Genomic DNA, 18,076 nt, shown 5'->3' on the forward strand with positions numbered 1-18,076 from the left:
CCAGTTCCTGGTGGTGATGGTCTCCCACTTGGAATAAGGTAAGGGATTCTGTTTTCCTGGGTACGAGACTTTTTTCTTCAATGTACTTGGAAGTGATGAGAACTGGGACAGAGACAATTGGTGGAAAAAATCAAAACAAAACACTAAGAAATCCAAACACCTCCCCCCTCCAAAAGATATGCCATCAACCAACCAATCAACAAAAAAGTCCTTCAAATAAAACTTCATCTCTTTCTCTAAAATCCATGATTAAAACCTGGTACAAACTGGTGAATATAGATATATATATATATATTTTTAGTAGATGTAGTATTTTTTTTCTCCTCTCTCTTTCTCATTATACAGCAAACATTGCAAATATAGAAATTTTCTCTGTACAATTAACGACTTCGGTTTACAATGCAATGTGTGGTAAAACCTCTTAGTGAGTGAAAATGTGAACGGGCCTTCAACCGGGTAAAAGTCTAAACTGGAAGACTCCGTTTGCAAAAACAGCCCAAAAGATGGAGCTCCTTCTGGTCTCTTTTTGGTTTTTGTTGCTGTTTTTGTCGCTGTTGATTTTGGAAGGGAAAGAAGGAAGAACACAAACTGTTCACAAAGAATCCACAAAATCACGGAATAGGGACTCATGCAATGCAATATTGGAAAACGCCAGACCTCAGCTCTCTGCCCGCTCTTTGATTTTCATTTTATATTAATTTTTTTCTTTTTTTCTTATATTTTTTTTAAAAAATCAAAATGAAACAAAACTTTTTTTTTCCCACTCCACAGTCTGTTTGCTTTGCAAAGTTTGTGTTCAAATTTGGTGCATGTCTCACCAACGTGAGGACATTTTAATATCTCACCTTATATATTATATAGAATATTTATAGATTTTTCATTATTTGTTCTCTCTTTTATTTTTTTATTGATTCTCTTTTTTTTTTTTCCATTTTTATTTTGTTTCAAAGACAGTCTGAATAAAAATAGCTGCTGCAGATTTCTTTTGGTCCAGTTAGTGTGTTAAGTCACAAGTTGTGTGAGGACTCAGGACTTTTGCTGGGCAGAGACGCCCTTCCAGTAGTCTAAGATGTCGTGAAGATCCTCATCTTTGGCAAACTGGACCTTTTTGCGTAGGGCATGGCCGGCTGCCATGTACTCCTCCTCATCTTTGTGCCGCTTGCGGTTGAGTTTGAAGCGCTCCCAGATGCTGTGCGATGGTTTGCAGGTGTACTCTGGGCTGGAGGTGTAGCTCAGGTTGTGATATTGAGGCGAGAGCTGGGAGTAGGCCAGGTCTCTGGGGCGAGGGCGGGTCAGAGGCTCCAGGATGGAGGGCTTCCGCCCGCCCATGCTGTCGTGCTGCTCCCCCGGGTGCGAGCTGGGGTACGAGTGCCGGTGTTCGCTGTACTGGCGGATCTTCTCCGCCTCCGCCCGCAGGATGGCCGCGGCCGGCGTCACAGTGAGGATGGTGTCGGTGGTGGGGGATGTCTTCTCAATGTATTTGGCTTCGGATTTGTGGCCCGATCCCTCAGAGCGGTAGGACCTGGGGCTCCGTATGGAGCCACTGGAAGAGGTGCTGGAGCGTTTGGGGGCTGCCTCCATGCTGTGGTGTCGCTGGAGGGGGTGGTTGTAGCTTTCCTTGTAGACGGGGGAAAGGAACCCGTGCTTGCTGGGGATCTGCTCTGATAAGAGCACCAGCTGAGGCTCCACCGTGGAGACTGCCCCCGACTTCACCCCTTGGAAGGAGGTGGACTCGGATTTCAAGGCATCGATGCAGTTGTTGATGATCTGGTTCACCTTGTCCACCTCCTTGGCAATGGTGGAGATCTCGGCCACAGAGCCCTGGGTGTCTGGCGGCAGGGACAGCTCACAGTCTCTCCTCTCAGGCTGCTCACCAGTCCTCACCTCCATGTAGTTGCCCTTGGTGGCCTTGGGGGTCTCGCTGCTCTCAATCAGCTTGTACTGCTCGACCTCGCCAGCAGAAGGCAGGTAGGGGATGCGGGTCACTGTCTCCCCACCCAGTATCTGTCCCTGGGACAGCTGGGTGATGCTGGTGGTCTCCATTTCTGGCCCGTACTTCAGCTCGATGATGGTCTTCTTCATGCTGCCGGCAGCCTTTTTGTGCTTCTCCTCCTGCTGGCGCCTCTTCCGGAGGCAGTAATACACCACGCCCAAGACAATCACCATCCCAAAGAGACAGCCCAGGATTGTCATGATATAGTGGGTGGCAGTGGAAGGGGTGGGCACCGGCTCCTTGCGGTTGGGTCTGGTGGGGGTGATGGTGACACAGGTGTGGTTGTACTTGGAGTACTGGTGAACAGAGACCACACAGTAGGTGTAATCTCTCTGTGCTACTAAGTTGCTCACGGTGATGTTCTCCTCCTTCTTCCTGAGCTTGGTGATCATGGAGGAGAAGCCATTTTCAAACTGGGAGAGGATGTACATCTTGCTGAAGGGGTAGGGGATCTGCACGGTGAGAACGGCCGAGTTGTGGTTGAGGTGCTTCACCTGGATGTTGGGGCGCACCTCCGTCTCACCGATGGGCGTGAACAGGGAGAACTGTGGTGTTGTGCCATCACCAGAGGAGCACTCCTCCTCGGAGCAGGGGCTTTCGGAGGGCACCGTGGTCACCTGGTACCTGGGAGGGATAAAACGAGGGATCACAGTGTAGGAGCCACCAGTGCAAAGGGAAGAGAGCATGCTCAGAGCATTGCGGTAGCCAGTTCGGCCCTGGCCTAACAAGTAGTAGCCCATGTAGTCGGGCGGGGAGTCGCACTGCATCCGGTCATAGGTGCGTGTCATGTTGGTGAAAGCCTCCAGCCATTGCAGGAAGCCGAGGAGCTCGCAGGAGCAGTAGAAGGGGTTACTGTAGAGTTCACAGACAGAGAGCTTGTTTAGGCCCCGAAAAGTGTTGCTGTCCAGTCTCTGAATCCTGTTCATGGACAGGTCAATGTTCACTATGTTGGGGCACTCCCAGAAGGCATTGGGGGTGACAGTCTCAATGAGGTTGGCCTGGAGATAGAGGTACTCCAGCTTCCCCAGGCCCCGGAGGATGCCCTCGGTGAGGTTCCTCAGTCGGTTGTAACCCAGCTGCAGCACCTGAAGGTTGAACTGTCCTGAAAAGGCACCGTCCTCGATGTAGGAGATCTCGTTCTTCGTCAGGTTGAGGTATGTCAGGTTGCCGAAGCGGCTGAGCGAGGCGTACTGCACGCTCTTGATCTTGTTGTCGTTCAGCCGCAAGTCTACGATGGTGCTGTTGATCTGCTGGGGGATGGACTCGTAGGGGGGCTGGTTTTGGCTGCAGATGGCCAACCAGACGAAGCCCTTGTCCCCCTCGATGAGCCAGCAGTCTGCCTGCGCCCCGCCGGCGTGCAGGAGAGACACAGCCGCCACGCACATGCAGAGGGCTGACGTCGCGGCCCACCGGCGACCTGCCATCTGGAAGGGCAGCACGGAGAAGGGGTTCCTGGTCTGCTGGAAGAGGGGAACAGGACAGGGGCCGGGAAGGTGTGGGCTAGTGCTCCTTCGGCAGCTTTGCTTGCCTCTCCCTTCTCCTCATGGCTCGGAGACGGGAGGGAAGCGTCCCTGGAGAAAGCGGACCTCGGTGCCCACGGTACTTGGCAGCCAGCAGCCAGGGGCTGCTACCAAGGTCTTGGTGGCTGAGGCTGGTCCCACATCACCAAGCCTCTGGCATCTCGAGGAAGGAGTCATGAAGTTAAGCGCCTGTGCAGAGGAGTTGTTCAGGCTTAGAGACAAGCCTTCCTCTCATTTTTTATAGTACTTCTCCTCGTTTTCTTTTTGCTGCACATCGTGGCGCTGGTCCCCATCTCCCCGTGCCTCCGTGTGTTCGGCTGCCCCACTCGGACCCTCAGCTCACCTGCTCAAAACAAAACACAAGCACAAACTAAGCACAAAGGAAAGACAGTCAGCAGTCAGAGGTGTTGGGGATCCATCCAAGTCCCCTCTTAGGCACTTGACTTCTCATTCTGGCAACCACCTTTCAAGGAGCCTTTGCTTTACTTGGCTGCTACCAGCACTGTTTGGCAGCACAAGGGGAGGTGGCCACTGACCACTGAGGTCACCCTCTGAGCCCTTGTCCAGCATCACTTATTTGGCTGTTGAGAGACCAACACATATCCAGTGCACTGTTTGTCTGACCTATTTAGGTGTCTACCTGAGGAGGAGAGGAGTGATGCCCCAGAAGTGTCTGTTCCTCTCTGCTGAGAGCAGATGAAGTCTAGACAACTCGCTCTGATGTAGATTAGATGCTGCAGCATTTTGCTGAGGGGAATCCTGACTGTCTCGTGTGCTGGTGTGCACAGCAGCAGTGCCCACACAAGGGGTGCTGGTCGAGGATGCCGTGTCTCTCTGCCTGCACTGTCATGTGCCATCTGGGACACACCCCAGCATCAAACCCTTGCTCTGTTTCTGGGAACCTGAGCAGTTGTTTCAGGGCACTCTTTGCAAAACCCACTGGTGTGATTGTGAACCACCCAGTGTCCTTGTCCCTGGTTGGGGCTTGCTGCCTTTCTCCAAGGCCTCTCCCTCCCAGGTGAAATGGTGCAGAGGTGTGGAAAACCAGCAAACATTCAGTGGCATAACAAGAGCATTTGCAGAGGATGGAACAAGACCTTCATTCCCCAGTCAGAAATAGCTGTTTGAAGTCTAGAAAAAGTCTTCACTAGACACAAACCTGTGGGACTGCCAACAGCCTCACTGCCCACAGAGAAACTCATTTCTGGCTCACATTTTCCATTTTTCTCCCCCTAAATTTCTGACTAAGCATAAATTTCCATGAATGGCTCTTCTTTTTCTGGTTTCTTAAAGAAACAGGAAGGCAAAAGTGCAGAGGTGGGAAATGCATAAGCACCAGCATCTCGTGGGTCATGCTTTTCCACAAGATATTGAAAACATTATCTGTGGATATCTCTATTGCCAACTGGAACTCTGGGCTGGTAGGATGAATGCAGTGAGATGTTGTGGCAGAGACGGAGTTGCCCATAGATGGAGAGAAATCATCATGGCCTATCTAGAAAAATCCTCCTTTCAACTTTTTTGGGGAATGGGAATACTGTCTCCCTTGTCCAGGGGCAGACTGTAGAAGCCAGGGAAGACACCACCAATACTCCTTGGAAACATAGCTGGTAACTGGAGACTTCTTGGGAAGGTGTGAAAGAGATATGGCCACATCTTACATCCAAATTGTCTTTCATTAAATCTGAAAAATGGTACACACCCAGAAATAGTTTTCAAAACCATTGCACAGTGCCCAGGTTGGACTGTTCTTGGTGCTACATACCTGAAAATTGTGTGGGGCTGATGGTTTAGAGGCAGATGCTATACTCTGACCCTTGTCCCAAAGAAACAGGGTTCTTTACCAATACAATACAATACAATACAATACAATACAATACAATACAATAAAATACAATACAGTAGGGAAACAATACAATACCAGACAGGTAAGGAGACCATATTTCACTGCAGAGATCCCTGTTCACCACTCAGTTTATACCTTGGTAAAAAGGCCAGTAATAATAAGCAGTAAAACAATTTCTTTGGTTGGACTGTGAACAATGAGTCTGTTCCCTGGTGACACTCAGGTTTCCATTAGATGAATAACAAGACCTTCTCTCACATCAGCTCTCAGCACAGGAGACTTTCCAGCCACCTTGTCCTCCGTGTGCTGTCACTGCCCTGGGATGCTCTGCCAGTACCTGGAAGTCCGTTTTAACATAACTGAGCCCTTGGAGCCAGCGAGGAAGGGAAGAGGGACTGTGGTGGTCCCTGGGAGATTGCAGGTGAGTCCCCCCCCCTTGCCACCCCCACAGCGAGACACAGTCTGCAGTGCCAGACTGAAACATGTCTGCTGCTACATCCCTCTGGTGCTAGACAACTCAATTAACCTCTCTGCACTCCAGTCTCCTCTCTGGTACCGTGAGATAATGATAGCACTTCACGGGGTGGTGGGAGACTGAAGCAAAGCGCCCTGAGCTCCTCTTGTTGGGGTGAATATCCCAGCATATGCATTTTGTTGCAGGTGGAGACTTTCTCTCTAGGTATGCCAGCTGTCCTCTGCCACAGGAAGCAGCCTGTGTCCAGCTCCTCCTGCATCCTGTGGGGATGTGTACTGCCCCTAAGGGTGTGGGATGAGGGCATTCCTGGCCTGCAGAGCCATAAGCAATGGCTTGCCCTAGCTGTCCCTTTGGGGTGGCACTTGATTCCAACATCTCCCTGTCCTCCTCCATGGACTCGTGGATTCCTGCAGGCAAGGGAAGCCCTGCCACACTGAGCACAGGCAGCAGAAAGGGATGCACTTGGCACATTCTCTACAGCAGGCACTTACCCTGTCTCCTCTATCTCCCATTGTGACCCAACCACCCTGTCTGGGTAAACCTGTTTGGGAAGGCTCTGCAGAACCAAAGCAGCCTTTTCCTCACAGAGGGATGTTCTTACCACTCCTCCCTGGGGAAAGGCTGTGAGCAGAAGGCATTAGTGGACTGGGACCATCCATGAGCAAAGAGCAGAGACAGACTCCCACAGATCTTGCCAGGCTGATCCCCTGCAGCCTTCCCCAACAGCACTTTTGTGCTTCCCTCATCTAACTGGAGGTGTTGGGGATGAAGAAGAGCAGCAATAAATGACTCAAAAGTGTTCAGTGAGGCTCCCACTGTATGTTTTCTCTTCTTTTCCATACATTGCCTATCAGCCAAGTCCTGCCCAACAACAGAAAGGAGAAATGGCATTTTATCAGCAGCCCGAGTTTAATTTCAGCTCATTAAAGCAAGCAATTTGCTGGTTTATTTGCTTTACAAAGTGTGAATAAAATGACAGCATTAAGAAGATGTGAGAGAGGAAAGAGGGGCTAATCTCCCTTTTTATTAGATTCTCAGGACATGACTGGTGAGTGGAGAAGTGGGTCTTGTTGCTTTGCACAAAAGGCATAATTGTTCATCCTGTTGGCTTCTGAGAGCCTCCATCCCAGCTCATGGTGGGTGTGTGCCAGAGGAATACCAGCACTGAGCATCCTGCAAGGATCTAGTGGTTTAACTCTCCTGCATGCCTGATTCATCCTTGCCCAGTTGTCCTGAGTTTTCTCTCCTGGTAACACAATTTCTCATTGCTTTTTCCAGTTCTCTGAACCTCCACAGAGCTGAGAAAACCTGGGAATATACCAGCAAAACTCTCACATGGAAAACAACCAGGTAAGTGGCAACATGGGGGTCTCTTTTGCTGTTGGAGAACGAAGCAAAAGGAAAAAATGAAGACAGTGTGGAATAACAATAGAAATGTTTTGGAATGATGGGTTTAATCTCAGTCAGAGGTATTTTGAGGTGTGGCACCATGGTGACAATGACAACAGGCCACATCCACAACAAGGCCATGGTAGCCACCCAGGAATTACCATTGCTGCACAGTTACCTGGGCCCTGCAGACACTGCTGTAATTCCTTTTCATTCTGCTCTCAGGAGGCAGAATGGCTTGACCAGATGAGATGACGTTGGGTTTTTGTGGCTAACAGAGACCAGCAAAGGGGCAATGACAACTCCCTCACTCCTTGCCCCTCCTGCACATTGCCTGTGATACCCAGGGTCTCTGCTGGAGCCCAGATCCATGCTTCTCCCAGCTAATCCTCATCCCTGACTGTGATATGCTCCCCTCCTATCCATCTCTGCTTCCCCAGCCCTGGTCTCTGTCAACAACCCAGCAGCAAAGAGGGATGGCTGGAATTGTGAGGCTGCAGCCTGCACTAGATGAGCAGCAGCATCCTTATCCTGGCTGAAAACACATAGCAAGGGAGGTGGAAAGGAAAAGGCAAAGCTGGAGCTTCAAAAAACCAGTGCAAGCTGGCTGGGAAGTTTTTGCTTCCATTTCCCAACTAATGGCATCTTGGAAAATTAAACCAGAGCAGCAGCTGCAAGGAAGCAAACAAAGCAGCCATGGGGGCTGGGAAGGGAGCTGGCATTCAGTTCCTAATTTTGTTATTCTACTGAATGAGTTATTTCAAACTGTGGATTACATTTACTGAGGGAACACAAGATCACGCATGCGAGTGCATGTGTATACACACAACAGTGCTCCTCTCCTTGGCATTTCTGCATCTCCATAACTTCCTTTTCCCTAGCTGCTCCATCTCCAGCTTCTCTTAGATCCCCTTTCACAGCCACTTGCGTTGTTTTATCAAAACATCATCCCCACTACAAAGAGAGCCAGAGGAAAATGGGAGTGGTACATTACAAACATTGAGTGTTTGGTCACCCAAACAGTAGGGGAGGTAAAATTTGGCTAAACAGATTTTAAAGTGAACCTTGGTTCTTCATTATGTGTAAGATAATCAGGAAAGGCAGCTCCAAGGTGGCAGATAAAACCTTCCATAGTGATAAAACCAGCTGTAAATAGCTAATGTCCATCCTGTATACGTCAGGTGGGGAAAGGAGGTTTCCAGGCAGGTTTTCCACTCATTCATATTCCTGGTCTTTGCTCCATGAGTCCTGCTGGGTGATGTTGGTCAGAATCACAACCTCCCTGGATAATAAAGATGCTCAGGCCTGTAAAATTCAAGTTCATTTTATATCCAGACATCCTGGTCCTAATATCCTTCACTGACAGGGTTTAGGCAGCATGTTGTGCATCCCAACTTTATTCCCAAATGCCTCACAGTGTTAGATAATAGAGTTCTCCAGCCAATTCTACTCTCTCTCCTGCTATTATTTATTATTTAAGAAAAACAGGCAAGGGAGAAGAGATATATTTTCCACTGAGGTTTGAGGAGGGATTAAGGAAGAATGAAGAAGAGGTGAAGGGGAGGCTGAGAGAGAAGTACCCAGCATTGCATCCAGGATAGCTTTTGCTGGAACTCTGGGAGGTCACAGACTGTATGACAAATATCCAGGTGGGAGGGATGGCAAAGAGGTAACTTTTCTGGGAGACATTGGGAGGAAAAAAAAAAGAGAAATTACACGCTTGGTCTCCTATACATGGACATTAATATTACCAGTATGTCAACACTCATGGGCTCTGAATGGTGCTGGGGCCAATCTCTCCTTGGCTTATTCCAATTTTAACCTTGACTGAAAAAGTTATGATCTTTACTGGAAGCTGATATTCAATCTCATTGAATTTAGCAGTAAACTTTGGTGCTGTAGTGTCCGGGGGGAGCCCTGGTTCAAAGCCACTGTGCCTCCAAAAGCCAGGATGAGGCCAGAGCTGCAGCCTGGGAATTGCCAGGACAGACCTGTTTGCACAGACATTTTTAACAACCTTTTTTACATGGCAAGATAAATTCTGGTTTAAAATGACAGTATTTTCAAGACAAACTGTTGGGATTTCAGAAAATAAGACCATTCTGCTGTTACTCAGCTGCAGTCTGAAGTCATTTACATCCATCTCATGCTGCTTGGTTTCCAGGGTCTGTTGAGATGACAACCCTATCTCATGCTGCTGTGGGCTGCTGAGCAGAAGCCTCTGCTGAGTTTAAGTAAATGCATAAATGATCTTCTTGGTGAGCAACCTCTTAAGCCCAGCTGGGGTACCTGTGCATTAAACCAGCCTTCCAAAACGTCGGCACGAGCAGCAGTGAACATCAGCTCCAGCCCCTGACAGTGCAGTTGAGCCCTCAAGGGGCTGAGAAATGTGATGAGAGGGACAGAGGCAGGGGAAGATGAAGAGGAAAAAGGTTCTAGGGGATGTAAAGAAGTAAGAGCTGTGATCAGATATGACTCTAGCAATAAGAAAGGCATATTTCCATGGGAGAAAGCCTCTCTAATACTTTCTTGATGGGATTTTTCCTTAGAAATAGTCAGTCTGAATCACAGTTTCATTATGGGATGGTTATGCTGATGGTAGGCTGGGGAAAAGGAGAGGTCTGGTGTGGAAGCAAGAGTCCCATTTTCCCCTGTAAATAGAGCTGAAGATCAAAGGATGTTTTTCCAGCACCAGTGCAATGGAGGGAGCCAGCCCCACGCTGGGAAGTGGAGCTGCTGGTGTTACTCAGCAGTGACAATCTGAGCTGAGCCTTGTCTCCCCTGCATTGTCATTCTCACTCAGATCTTCGCTGCTGTATGGAAAAGGGCTTTACTGCTTTCATTCATTAATTTATTTCTGTAGGAAGTCTGCATAACCCTTTGCCTCCCAGATGGGGAAAGCCACTTTTACACAGGGGAAAATCTGGTGATGGATCTGTGAAATGGTGAGATGTTAGAAAGTAATTTTAGAGGTGGAAGTGTCTTTTTTGCTCTGAGTTTTTTTATGGTTGTATTTGCAGAAGAACAGTTCCCCCTCTGTCCTGCCCTTCCCCTGTGAAGGGGTCTCTGGCCAGTGCAACATCACAGTTTCTAGGTAGGCTGTAACGCTGAGTGCTGAGAGATGGAGAAGAAAATACACAGGTCATGAAGAACTTAATGGTAGTGATCTGTGATCTCTGGGTAGGCAGAACAAAATTCACCTTTCCATCAGCAAGTGTCCTGCACAGAGCAATTGTTATGTCTGTGCTGTAAGCAAATATCTCTGCTAACCTCTCCCCGACTCATTCACCTTGGAAGCTGCTCCTGCTTTCCTGGTTGGAGCTTTCAGATGTCTTTTCCAATCCAATTCCAATTGTGATTTTAGTGATGTAGCTCTTGTCCTCCAGAGCTGACGACCCCAGCTTAAGGCTGGACCATCCACTGGCTATCCACTTTCTGAAGGGGGTTTCTGCCCAGATATTGCTATATCTGGTAAGCCCCAGTGCCCTACAAGCCTAATTTTAGTTCAGTGCTGCAGGCTGGCTTTTTGTCATGGGCCAGGAGAAGGTTAATGATCATCTGGGCAGTCCTCCAAAACCAATCTAATGTTTATTCAGGATAACAGCATTGCAGAGGAAACCAAGCATGACCACCTTCCACATACAGCTTACCCATCACAGCCCTGCTCCTGCAGGTGGCTTTGCTGGAGCAGCTCACATTTGTCCACTCTTGGGGGAGACCCTTCCCTAGGTCAACTCAGGTCCTCATCAACATTTCCAACCCTGCCCTCTTAACCTAAACAGATGCTGTGTTTCTACAGAAAAACAGTTTACCAGGCTGTGGGTCTGTTGTTTCAGCAGTGGAAATATGCACTCACCTTTTTCTTTTTTCTTTTTTTTTTTTTTTAATAGGACAATCCTCATGGGTAAGATACACAAACTACAAACAAATATCCATTTATTTGGTATTTGGGAGGTGGGTCAATGGTTTCAGCCTGGTGGTGGTGGCCTGGATGTTGCAGATCTGTGCTCCAGCTGAGTTTGGGATGGAAGTGAGAAGATGAAGGGCTGCTGCAGATTAGCACATGAGGAGGCACAGGGATGTGAGACAGCAGTGACTGTACCCTCTGGAAGAAGGCAGAGTCCACAAGATTGTTGTGTGCAGTTATTCACCTCAGCTGCTCTTTAATGGCTTAATTACAGCCATGAATTTCAGCCCCTTCTTCCCACCAGCACAGCCCCTGCAGTTATTCCATCATGCCTTTGACACAATGTGAAAGGATGTGCAACAGATTCATCCCGAGAATATCCTGCACCTGTAGGAAGGTGAGTTCACTGCTTTCTTAGGGCTCCCTTTGGGCACCTCAGGGCTCCATGAAGGCATTGGGTATAAGCTGTCAAGCCTGAAGGCCTGAGATGTGCTGTGCTGTGGGAAAGAGTCTCTTCTAGCAGTCAGCACTCACAGACATACCTGGCCCAGGAGAGCTCTTGATGCTTCCCTTGGGGCGCAGGAAAAATTGTACTGATAGCAAAAAGTGCTTCCTGAGGCAGCCCTGAGATGCTGGTACTGGCTTCACCATCAACAATCCCAAAATAGCTGGTTCTCATTGCTTCCCAGGTGTGCTGAGAGGCATTGTGAGAACATCTATTTAGCAGTGTCTGTGGAGAACATTGGGAATGTGCTTCCTGCTACCTGAGATGGTCAGGGAGATGGCTGGGCAGCCAGATGGCCATATGTGTTTGGAGCTAATATTAATGTCTCATCTGATTATGTTTACAGCATGATTAAAAGGCTCCTAGATTCCTGAGCAGGTATCTTTATTATGCTAAATCTAAACAGAACAAAGACACTCCACTGTGGGCTTGGCTGGTTAAACATGGTGCCAGTGTTTCTCCCAAGACTAGCTGATTTCCCACTGGAGTGTGCCCATGCACTGGTAGGAACAAGCAAAGCCCATCTTTGCCCACAGAGGATACTCAGCTACAGGTATGAGGGACCACTGGGTTTCTTTTATGTGCCAGCATGCCTAAAGCTCAAACAAACACCCTTCTACCCAAAAGCATCTGGCCAGATGCAGAGAAGCTTGTAAAAAATGGGTTGTACACACGCTAGACTCCAAAAGAGACTGTTTTTGTCTGGGCACATGGTGAGTGCCAAACTGATGGTGGCAAGCAGCAGTAGGGGCTACTGGAGCATTAGTGTGGGCTTGCAGCACACAAAGCCCTTCCTCAGCATCCTGTCTGCTCCCCAGCCACGTCTGTGGCCACTCTCTGGGCCTCTGTGTTTCACTGCTTGTCCAGAAGATGTGAAGAGTGGAAAGAAACTTTAGAGTGCAGAACACCAGAAGCAGGGAGCTGTGCCAGTGTTTGGATTGCCCGTCCTTTTCATAAACATTTCCTGTGGAGGTTACCCAAGCCGAAAAAGCAAGTGAACCCAAAACACCTACCCCCTTTGGAGGATTGGAGTTTATTGTTAATAATCTACTGCTAAAAGGGTAACATCTGTTTTGGACAAACTGTAATGAGATTTAAACCCCAGGTGGAGGAAGGACTTCACAGTAATAAATGACTTTCTGTATGTCTAAATAGTTTTAATTTTTTTTTCCTGGCAGAAATAGCTGCTTTTCACCTCAGGCTTCTTTTTGCCAGCTCTTTTTGTTCAATGATTGCTATTAATTTCCAGGGTGACAGATGGATTCTAGGCTGGTGTAGTCTGAAATGAGGAAAAACAGCCCGTGAAGGTGTGAGCTTGGTATGAATGTTTGCACAGGTCACACATGCTGGTGCGATGCCACGTGTGGGAGTTTGCTTCCCAGGGGAACAATTGCTTCTAGGTACCTGCTCCTCCCCACTGGGACGTTTGAGCATCTCTCAGTCATAAAGGAAGGTAAATTAACATTTCTGGTCACTGCTCATAGCTCTGTCTGTTTAGACCTTCATTTAATAAAGCTGCTGATTTCAGCAAGGGTTCGGGATGAAATTCAAACCAGCACCAAGTGCTTTGCTAAATCCAAGTTGAAGTGAGCTGGAGAGCAGCATGTGGTCTCCAGAACATGGAAAGGAGCTCCCTGCCCATGGCTGGATGCTTCCAAGTGATGGGGATTAATCTTCTGGCATGAAACAGACATTTTTCAGTGCTTTTCCTGTGTTATCTATACTTTTTTTTAATAGTATGGAATGTCCCAAACAGACAATCCTTCTCCATCCTCTGGCTGTGGCAGCAAATGTGTGCTGTTGAACCCAGCACACCCTGCCAAGCTCCTAGTTCCCAAAGGAGGACTTTCTTTATCCTCTCTGCTACCACCTCTTCCTCAAGAAGACTACACAACTAATCCCAATTAGTGCTACAGTGTGATGGGGTTCCCTCCTTTGTCTTCCCCTCCTGTGGAGCATCTCTGGGCTTGGCTCAGGAGGCAGGACACATGGGTAGCCAGGTGAAAAGCTGGATCTAGGAAGCAAGGCTGATGATGGACCACCACATGGCAGCACCCTGTGGACAGACAGATGTCCTGAGACAGGATTGTGGCAGAAGATATGGGAAGGAGGGAGGGGTTTATTTTCCTGGGTCTGGGTGAGCCCCTAGGGATGGGGGAAAGGGGGTAGAAATAGAAAGTGCAGCATCTCAGGTGATGCAGATAATCTCCTTTAATCTCCTGCTCAAAATAACCCAAAGTCAAGTAAAGGAGGGATTACAGGCCCTAAGCCACTGTTATTGCCAGGGTGGAACAGACTTAGGTTGCCTCTGAAGGGCTCCTGAGGAAGAAGAGGAGCTGTAGCAAAAGCCAGCCTGCTGGAAATGCCTCCTGGTGAGGGTGGTTGGGTGGGTTGGGGACCCTCCTGAGGTAGCCCAAGGGGAGCTGGAGCTGCTGCTGGCAGATTTAGGAGCCTACACAGGCACCTGGTCCCAGGGAGAGTCTTAGATGCTCACTTGTCACCTTGTCGTTGCTGATGGTATATTCTTAGTGCAGGATCCAAAGTGCTTTATAGCCAGTAATTATCCTAATGGGGAAGCAGTGCCCGTGAAACCCACTTTACAGATGGGAAACAGAGCCCAGGAGGAGGTAAATGACCTATCAGGTACTGGGGCAGGGATAGAGCGAGGTGGCCAGACCCTGGCCCCCATCTCCCTCCAGTTTTAAGGGGCCTTTCCTTAGATGTGTGTTCCCATCAGTTGTGAGGCTGAAGGCATCTCCCACCCTTTGCCAAAAAGCCAAGGCTGGGCTGCTGTGCTGCTGCCAGGGAAAACTGAGCTGCAGAGCCCTATTCATCAGCTCCTGGTGATGTCTCTGAGATAGCAGCAGCACAGGGGCCGTGTGAAGCAGGATTGCACTGGGGAGGGAGCAGAGCATGTTCATTTTAATGAGCCTGTCCCTGCCTAAAGGAGAGAGAAAGCGAGAGGCCAACCTGGTTTAATAAACTCTAGCATGCGGATTTAATCAGATGGATCATTGTTCCCCAGCACAGGGATGAATATATTAAAAAAAATGATTCAAACTTTTCCCCTTTGTTTTTCATTTGTATTATGTGCTGTGGTGTGATAAAACATCCTGGGGCCAACTTGCAAGGCAATAAAAGAGAGGGTGGAGGAGAGGAAGACATTGATCCATGCGAGCGAGCCCAAACACTGTGGGAAGGGAGGCTGCTGGCAGGCAGGGCTGGAAGAGAGGGGCTGCAGCATTCTCAGCCCCCACCAAAGCCCCAGGGAAGATGTGGTTATGGGGCCTGACCTGCTGTCAGCTCCTCTTCAGAGATCTGAGATGACTAATAGCAGTTTAAGTCAAGGGCTAAAAGCAGCCCTTGATAAAGCATGAGACTTCCATCTCACTACAGAAAGATGTAGGCATAAGCATATCCCCATACCCCTCACCCAGGAGGGCAGGAGGGACAGCCCCCACCTTTCTACAGGGACACCAGCACGTGGATTGTGCTGCTGGTGTCTTTTGGAGTTAGGTGGCACTGTCCTTCCAGGGAATGGTGCAACAGAACAAACTTTCCTCTGGACTCTCCCCTTCTCCTTACCAGGAACTGTTTCATCACTGCCTTCCCACTGCACCAGTGGGGAGTGGGTGCTGCCAGTTAATTCAAAGAACTATAAATACCTGTGATGGCACAACTGCAAACTGCACAGCAGGAAGGCAAGGGTTATGGGGTTTTGCCACTGCTCCCTGTGTGAATGCCACACCCCTGTGCCTCTGACTGTCCCTGGGGACAGCAGGCACTGCTTGGAGGCACAGAAAGGTCTGGATCCAGCACAGCAGCACTGGGTCTGCCGGCAGCCCAGGTGGGATTGTGTCAGTCTGTGCCTCAGCAGTGCCTGGCTCTGGGCTTGCAAGGCTCTTGCTACGTGGGTGGCAATAAAGCCAGCTTAAACAAATTAGTCTTTTGTACTAAATCCTGGACAGACCACCTGGAGCTGTGGACAAGGACAGACCTCAGGGGCCTCAAGATGCCTCCACAGAATTTACCTCCTGTGCCCTGCCCAAGCTCACTGCCCTTAGCTCAGGCTTAAATAACCCCCAGCTCTCGCTCTGCTCCCCCTTCTGTGGCCCATCAGGCTGACTGCCACCCTGGGACACAAAGAACTGGCTCTGCAAGGATGGGACAGGGCACTCAGCTGGGTTTTTAACCTCTCCCCCTAACACTAAAGCCAGAGCTGTCCAGCTGTACTAGACAGCTTCCTGGCAGGTGACAGATGGGCATTTTGCTGAAGGCAGCCCAGAGGTGTCTTTGTTGGGGGGTTATAGGGCCCCCTGCCACGGAGCAAAGCTGTACCTGACAGGTTTGACTGGCCCTAGGTCAGAGGTGGGGCTTGTGGTGAGAACCCAGGAATTCTGTTTTACATCCTTGCTTCAGGATGGAGCACCTCCACCAGCAGCTGCAGGTCCATGGTAATGTTTAGAGGAGGGGGAAAGGCATCTTCTTCTTAGGAAAAGATTTCTCTACATTGTGCCATTCACCCATTCACTGCAGAGTCACTTATGGCCACTTGGTGTTAAGTATCATCAGCTCTGGCTTCTAACACACCACCGTGCTACTGCTTCATTACTTTATCCATTACTGCCCATAAACACTAATAAATAATCCTATTTTCATTCCCCCATTGTTTAAGTGGTCATTAATTGTAGTTTATATGCTGTCTTTGCATATTTGTGTACGATAGCTTCTTCATGATTCCTTGATTAACTGTGATTGATTGTGTATTTTAAAATCAATTAAAATCTTCAACACTAAAAGGTAGAGTCTTTAGCAGTAATTCTCCAAGACATTGGCACTTAGAATGGAGCTATTGTAGCACTGGGATCCATTAGTGTGGCAGGCCGTGATCTTTATTTTCCAGGTTTATGCCCATAAGTAAGTATGAGCGTGCACGTGGCTGTGTCTGGTGTGGGAGTTTGTACTGGTCTTGGTTCGCCACTTTGACATTTTTCTGTTGTGAGATAGGATTAGAAGGAAGGCAAAACAGGCTCAACTTTAAATGAAGGGAGGAGGATGTGGGGAAGAATCAGCTTCTCACAGGGCTGCTGGCTTTTGTGTGTGACCAGCCATCACCCACTCCCTTCCTAAAAACACTAGTGCAAGAGCTGAGCCCCAAGGACTCTGTGATTTCCTTGCACTGTATATTAATTTTCTAATTGCAAAGACGTGCTGCTACCCTCAGCTGAAGGTACACAAAGTGGGATGTGTGCTCTTCTGCAAAGCTGTTTTAGGGAATGCCTCTGTGCCTTGGTGGGGTGGAGGTGAGAGGTACATGGGAGGATAGAGATGCCTGGGAAGATCTGTGTCTGTGGTGGTGCTGATATGATGCTGATATGATGGAGAAGGAGGAGGGTGGCCACCACCTGGGTGTCAGGGCATGTGCTGGAGCACAAATTTATGCTCTTTATAGCCCCATGCTGTATTATATCAGTGCTTAGCTCCTCATATTGCTGTTGTGCTGGGAAAATGCATATGTCTAGCACCAAAGCTGGAGGAAATGGGCTTAACACCATGCTCTCATGCTGTCTTGCCCTGTAAACCTGAATCCCAAGTGCTTATGCCTCTGTGCACTCTGTGACTCCAGGGCAGCTCTGCCCAAGCAGCTTCTCATGGCCCATGAAGAGAGTCTGGGGTGGGGAAACCACATAAGAGATTTTGTGCAGGTGCTCTGAGGAGGGGGAGCAGATCCCCAAGGACCAGTGGGAAATCAGCCTCTACTTGTGCCCCATCCTCCTGGATGTCTGCCTGCTGCCAGGAGCAGGGCCCTCCCAGCCATCTGCCAGCTCAGGCAGAGGATTCCTGTGCATTAATCCACTCACAGACATTTGTCACCCACCCTTCTCCCAGCTGCATGATGCAAAAAAATGTCTCAGTGCCCCAGTACAGCTGCTGGGAGCACCAGTAGGGGAAATCACCAATCCTGTTAAATGATGGGGGGGACCATTTTGTGCAAGCCCTGGAATGGGATCACTCTGTTGTATTAACTTGCCTGCTTGCATTGATGTTAATGAAATAAAGAAATATAATGGTTCCAGACTTTTAAACTTCTTATAGCTCAATTTGCATAATGGCCACCGCTACCCTGAACAGGAACTGATCTGTCAAAAAATATTGTTCCAGTCCTCTATCATTCAGCTCAACAGGAGGTGCAGATTGGCCCACAGGAGCTGTTTTTCGCTGATGGAGTGCAGTTTGCCTAGTGCCGACCATAAAAAGCTAATATTAGCACGCAATCCAATATTGTAAAAAAGAAATTGGTTAAAAGTTATAGATCAATAACTGTTAACGTGGCTCTGTTTTTCAGACAGATCATGTTTGCTGCTGCCTGCTGATGGGGAGGCAGGTTCCCTGCCACTGGCTGAAGCAACTCCAGGGTTCCTCCTTGGAGGAGCCTGGGGC

At 48.8% G+C, this 18,076-nt stretch overlaps 1 protein-coding gene across 1 annotated transcript; it reads right to left on the reverse strand.

Moving 5' to 3' along the window:
* Positions 1-404: 404 nt before the first annotated feature.
* Positions 405-3,426, reverse strand: ELFN1 (extracellular leucine rich repeat and fibronectin type III domain containing 1). Its single transcript, XM_062503710.1, has one exon. It carries the CDS (start codon positions 3,415-3,417, stop codon positions 1,027-1,029), a length of 2,391 nt encoding a protein of 796 aa, XP_062359694.1. The 5' UTR covers positions 3,418-3,426; the 3' UTR covers positions 405-1,026.
* Positions 3,427-18,076: the final 14,650 nt, after the last annotated feature.

The sequence above is a fragment of the Cinclus cinclus genome, chromosome 16, assembly GCF_963662255.1.
Source record: "Cinclus cinclus chromosome 16, bCinCin1.1, whole genome shotgun sequence".
Taxonomy (NCBI): domain Eukaryota; kingdom Metazoa; phylum Chordata; class Aves; order Passeriformes; family Cinclidae; genus Cinclus; species Cinclus cinclus.

What these genes read in the sequence shown, in the direction of transcription:
- ELFN1 (XM_062503710.1), bottom strand. Translation starts at nt 3,417, where the DNA reads ATGGCAGGTCGCCGGTGGGCCGCGACGTCAGCCCTCTGCATGTGCGTG.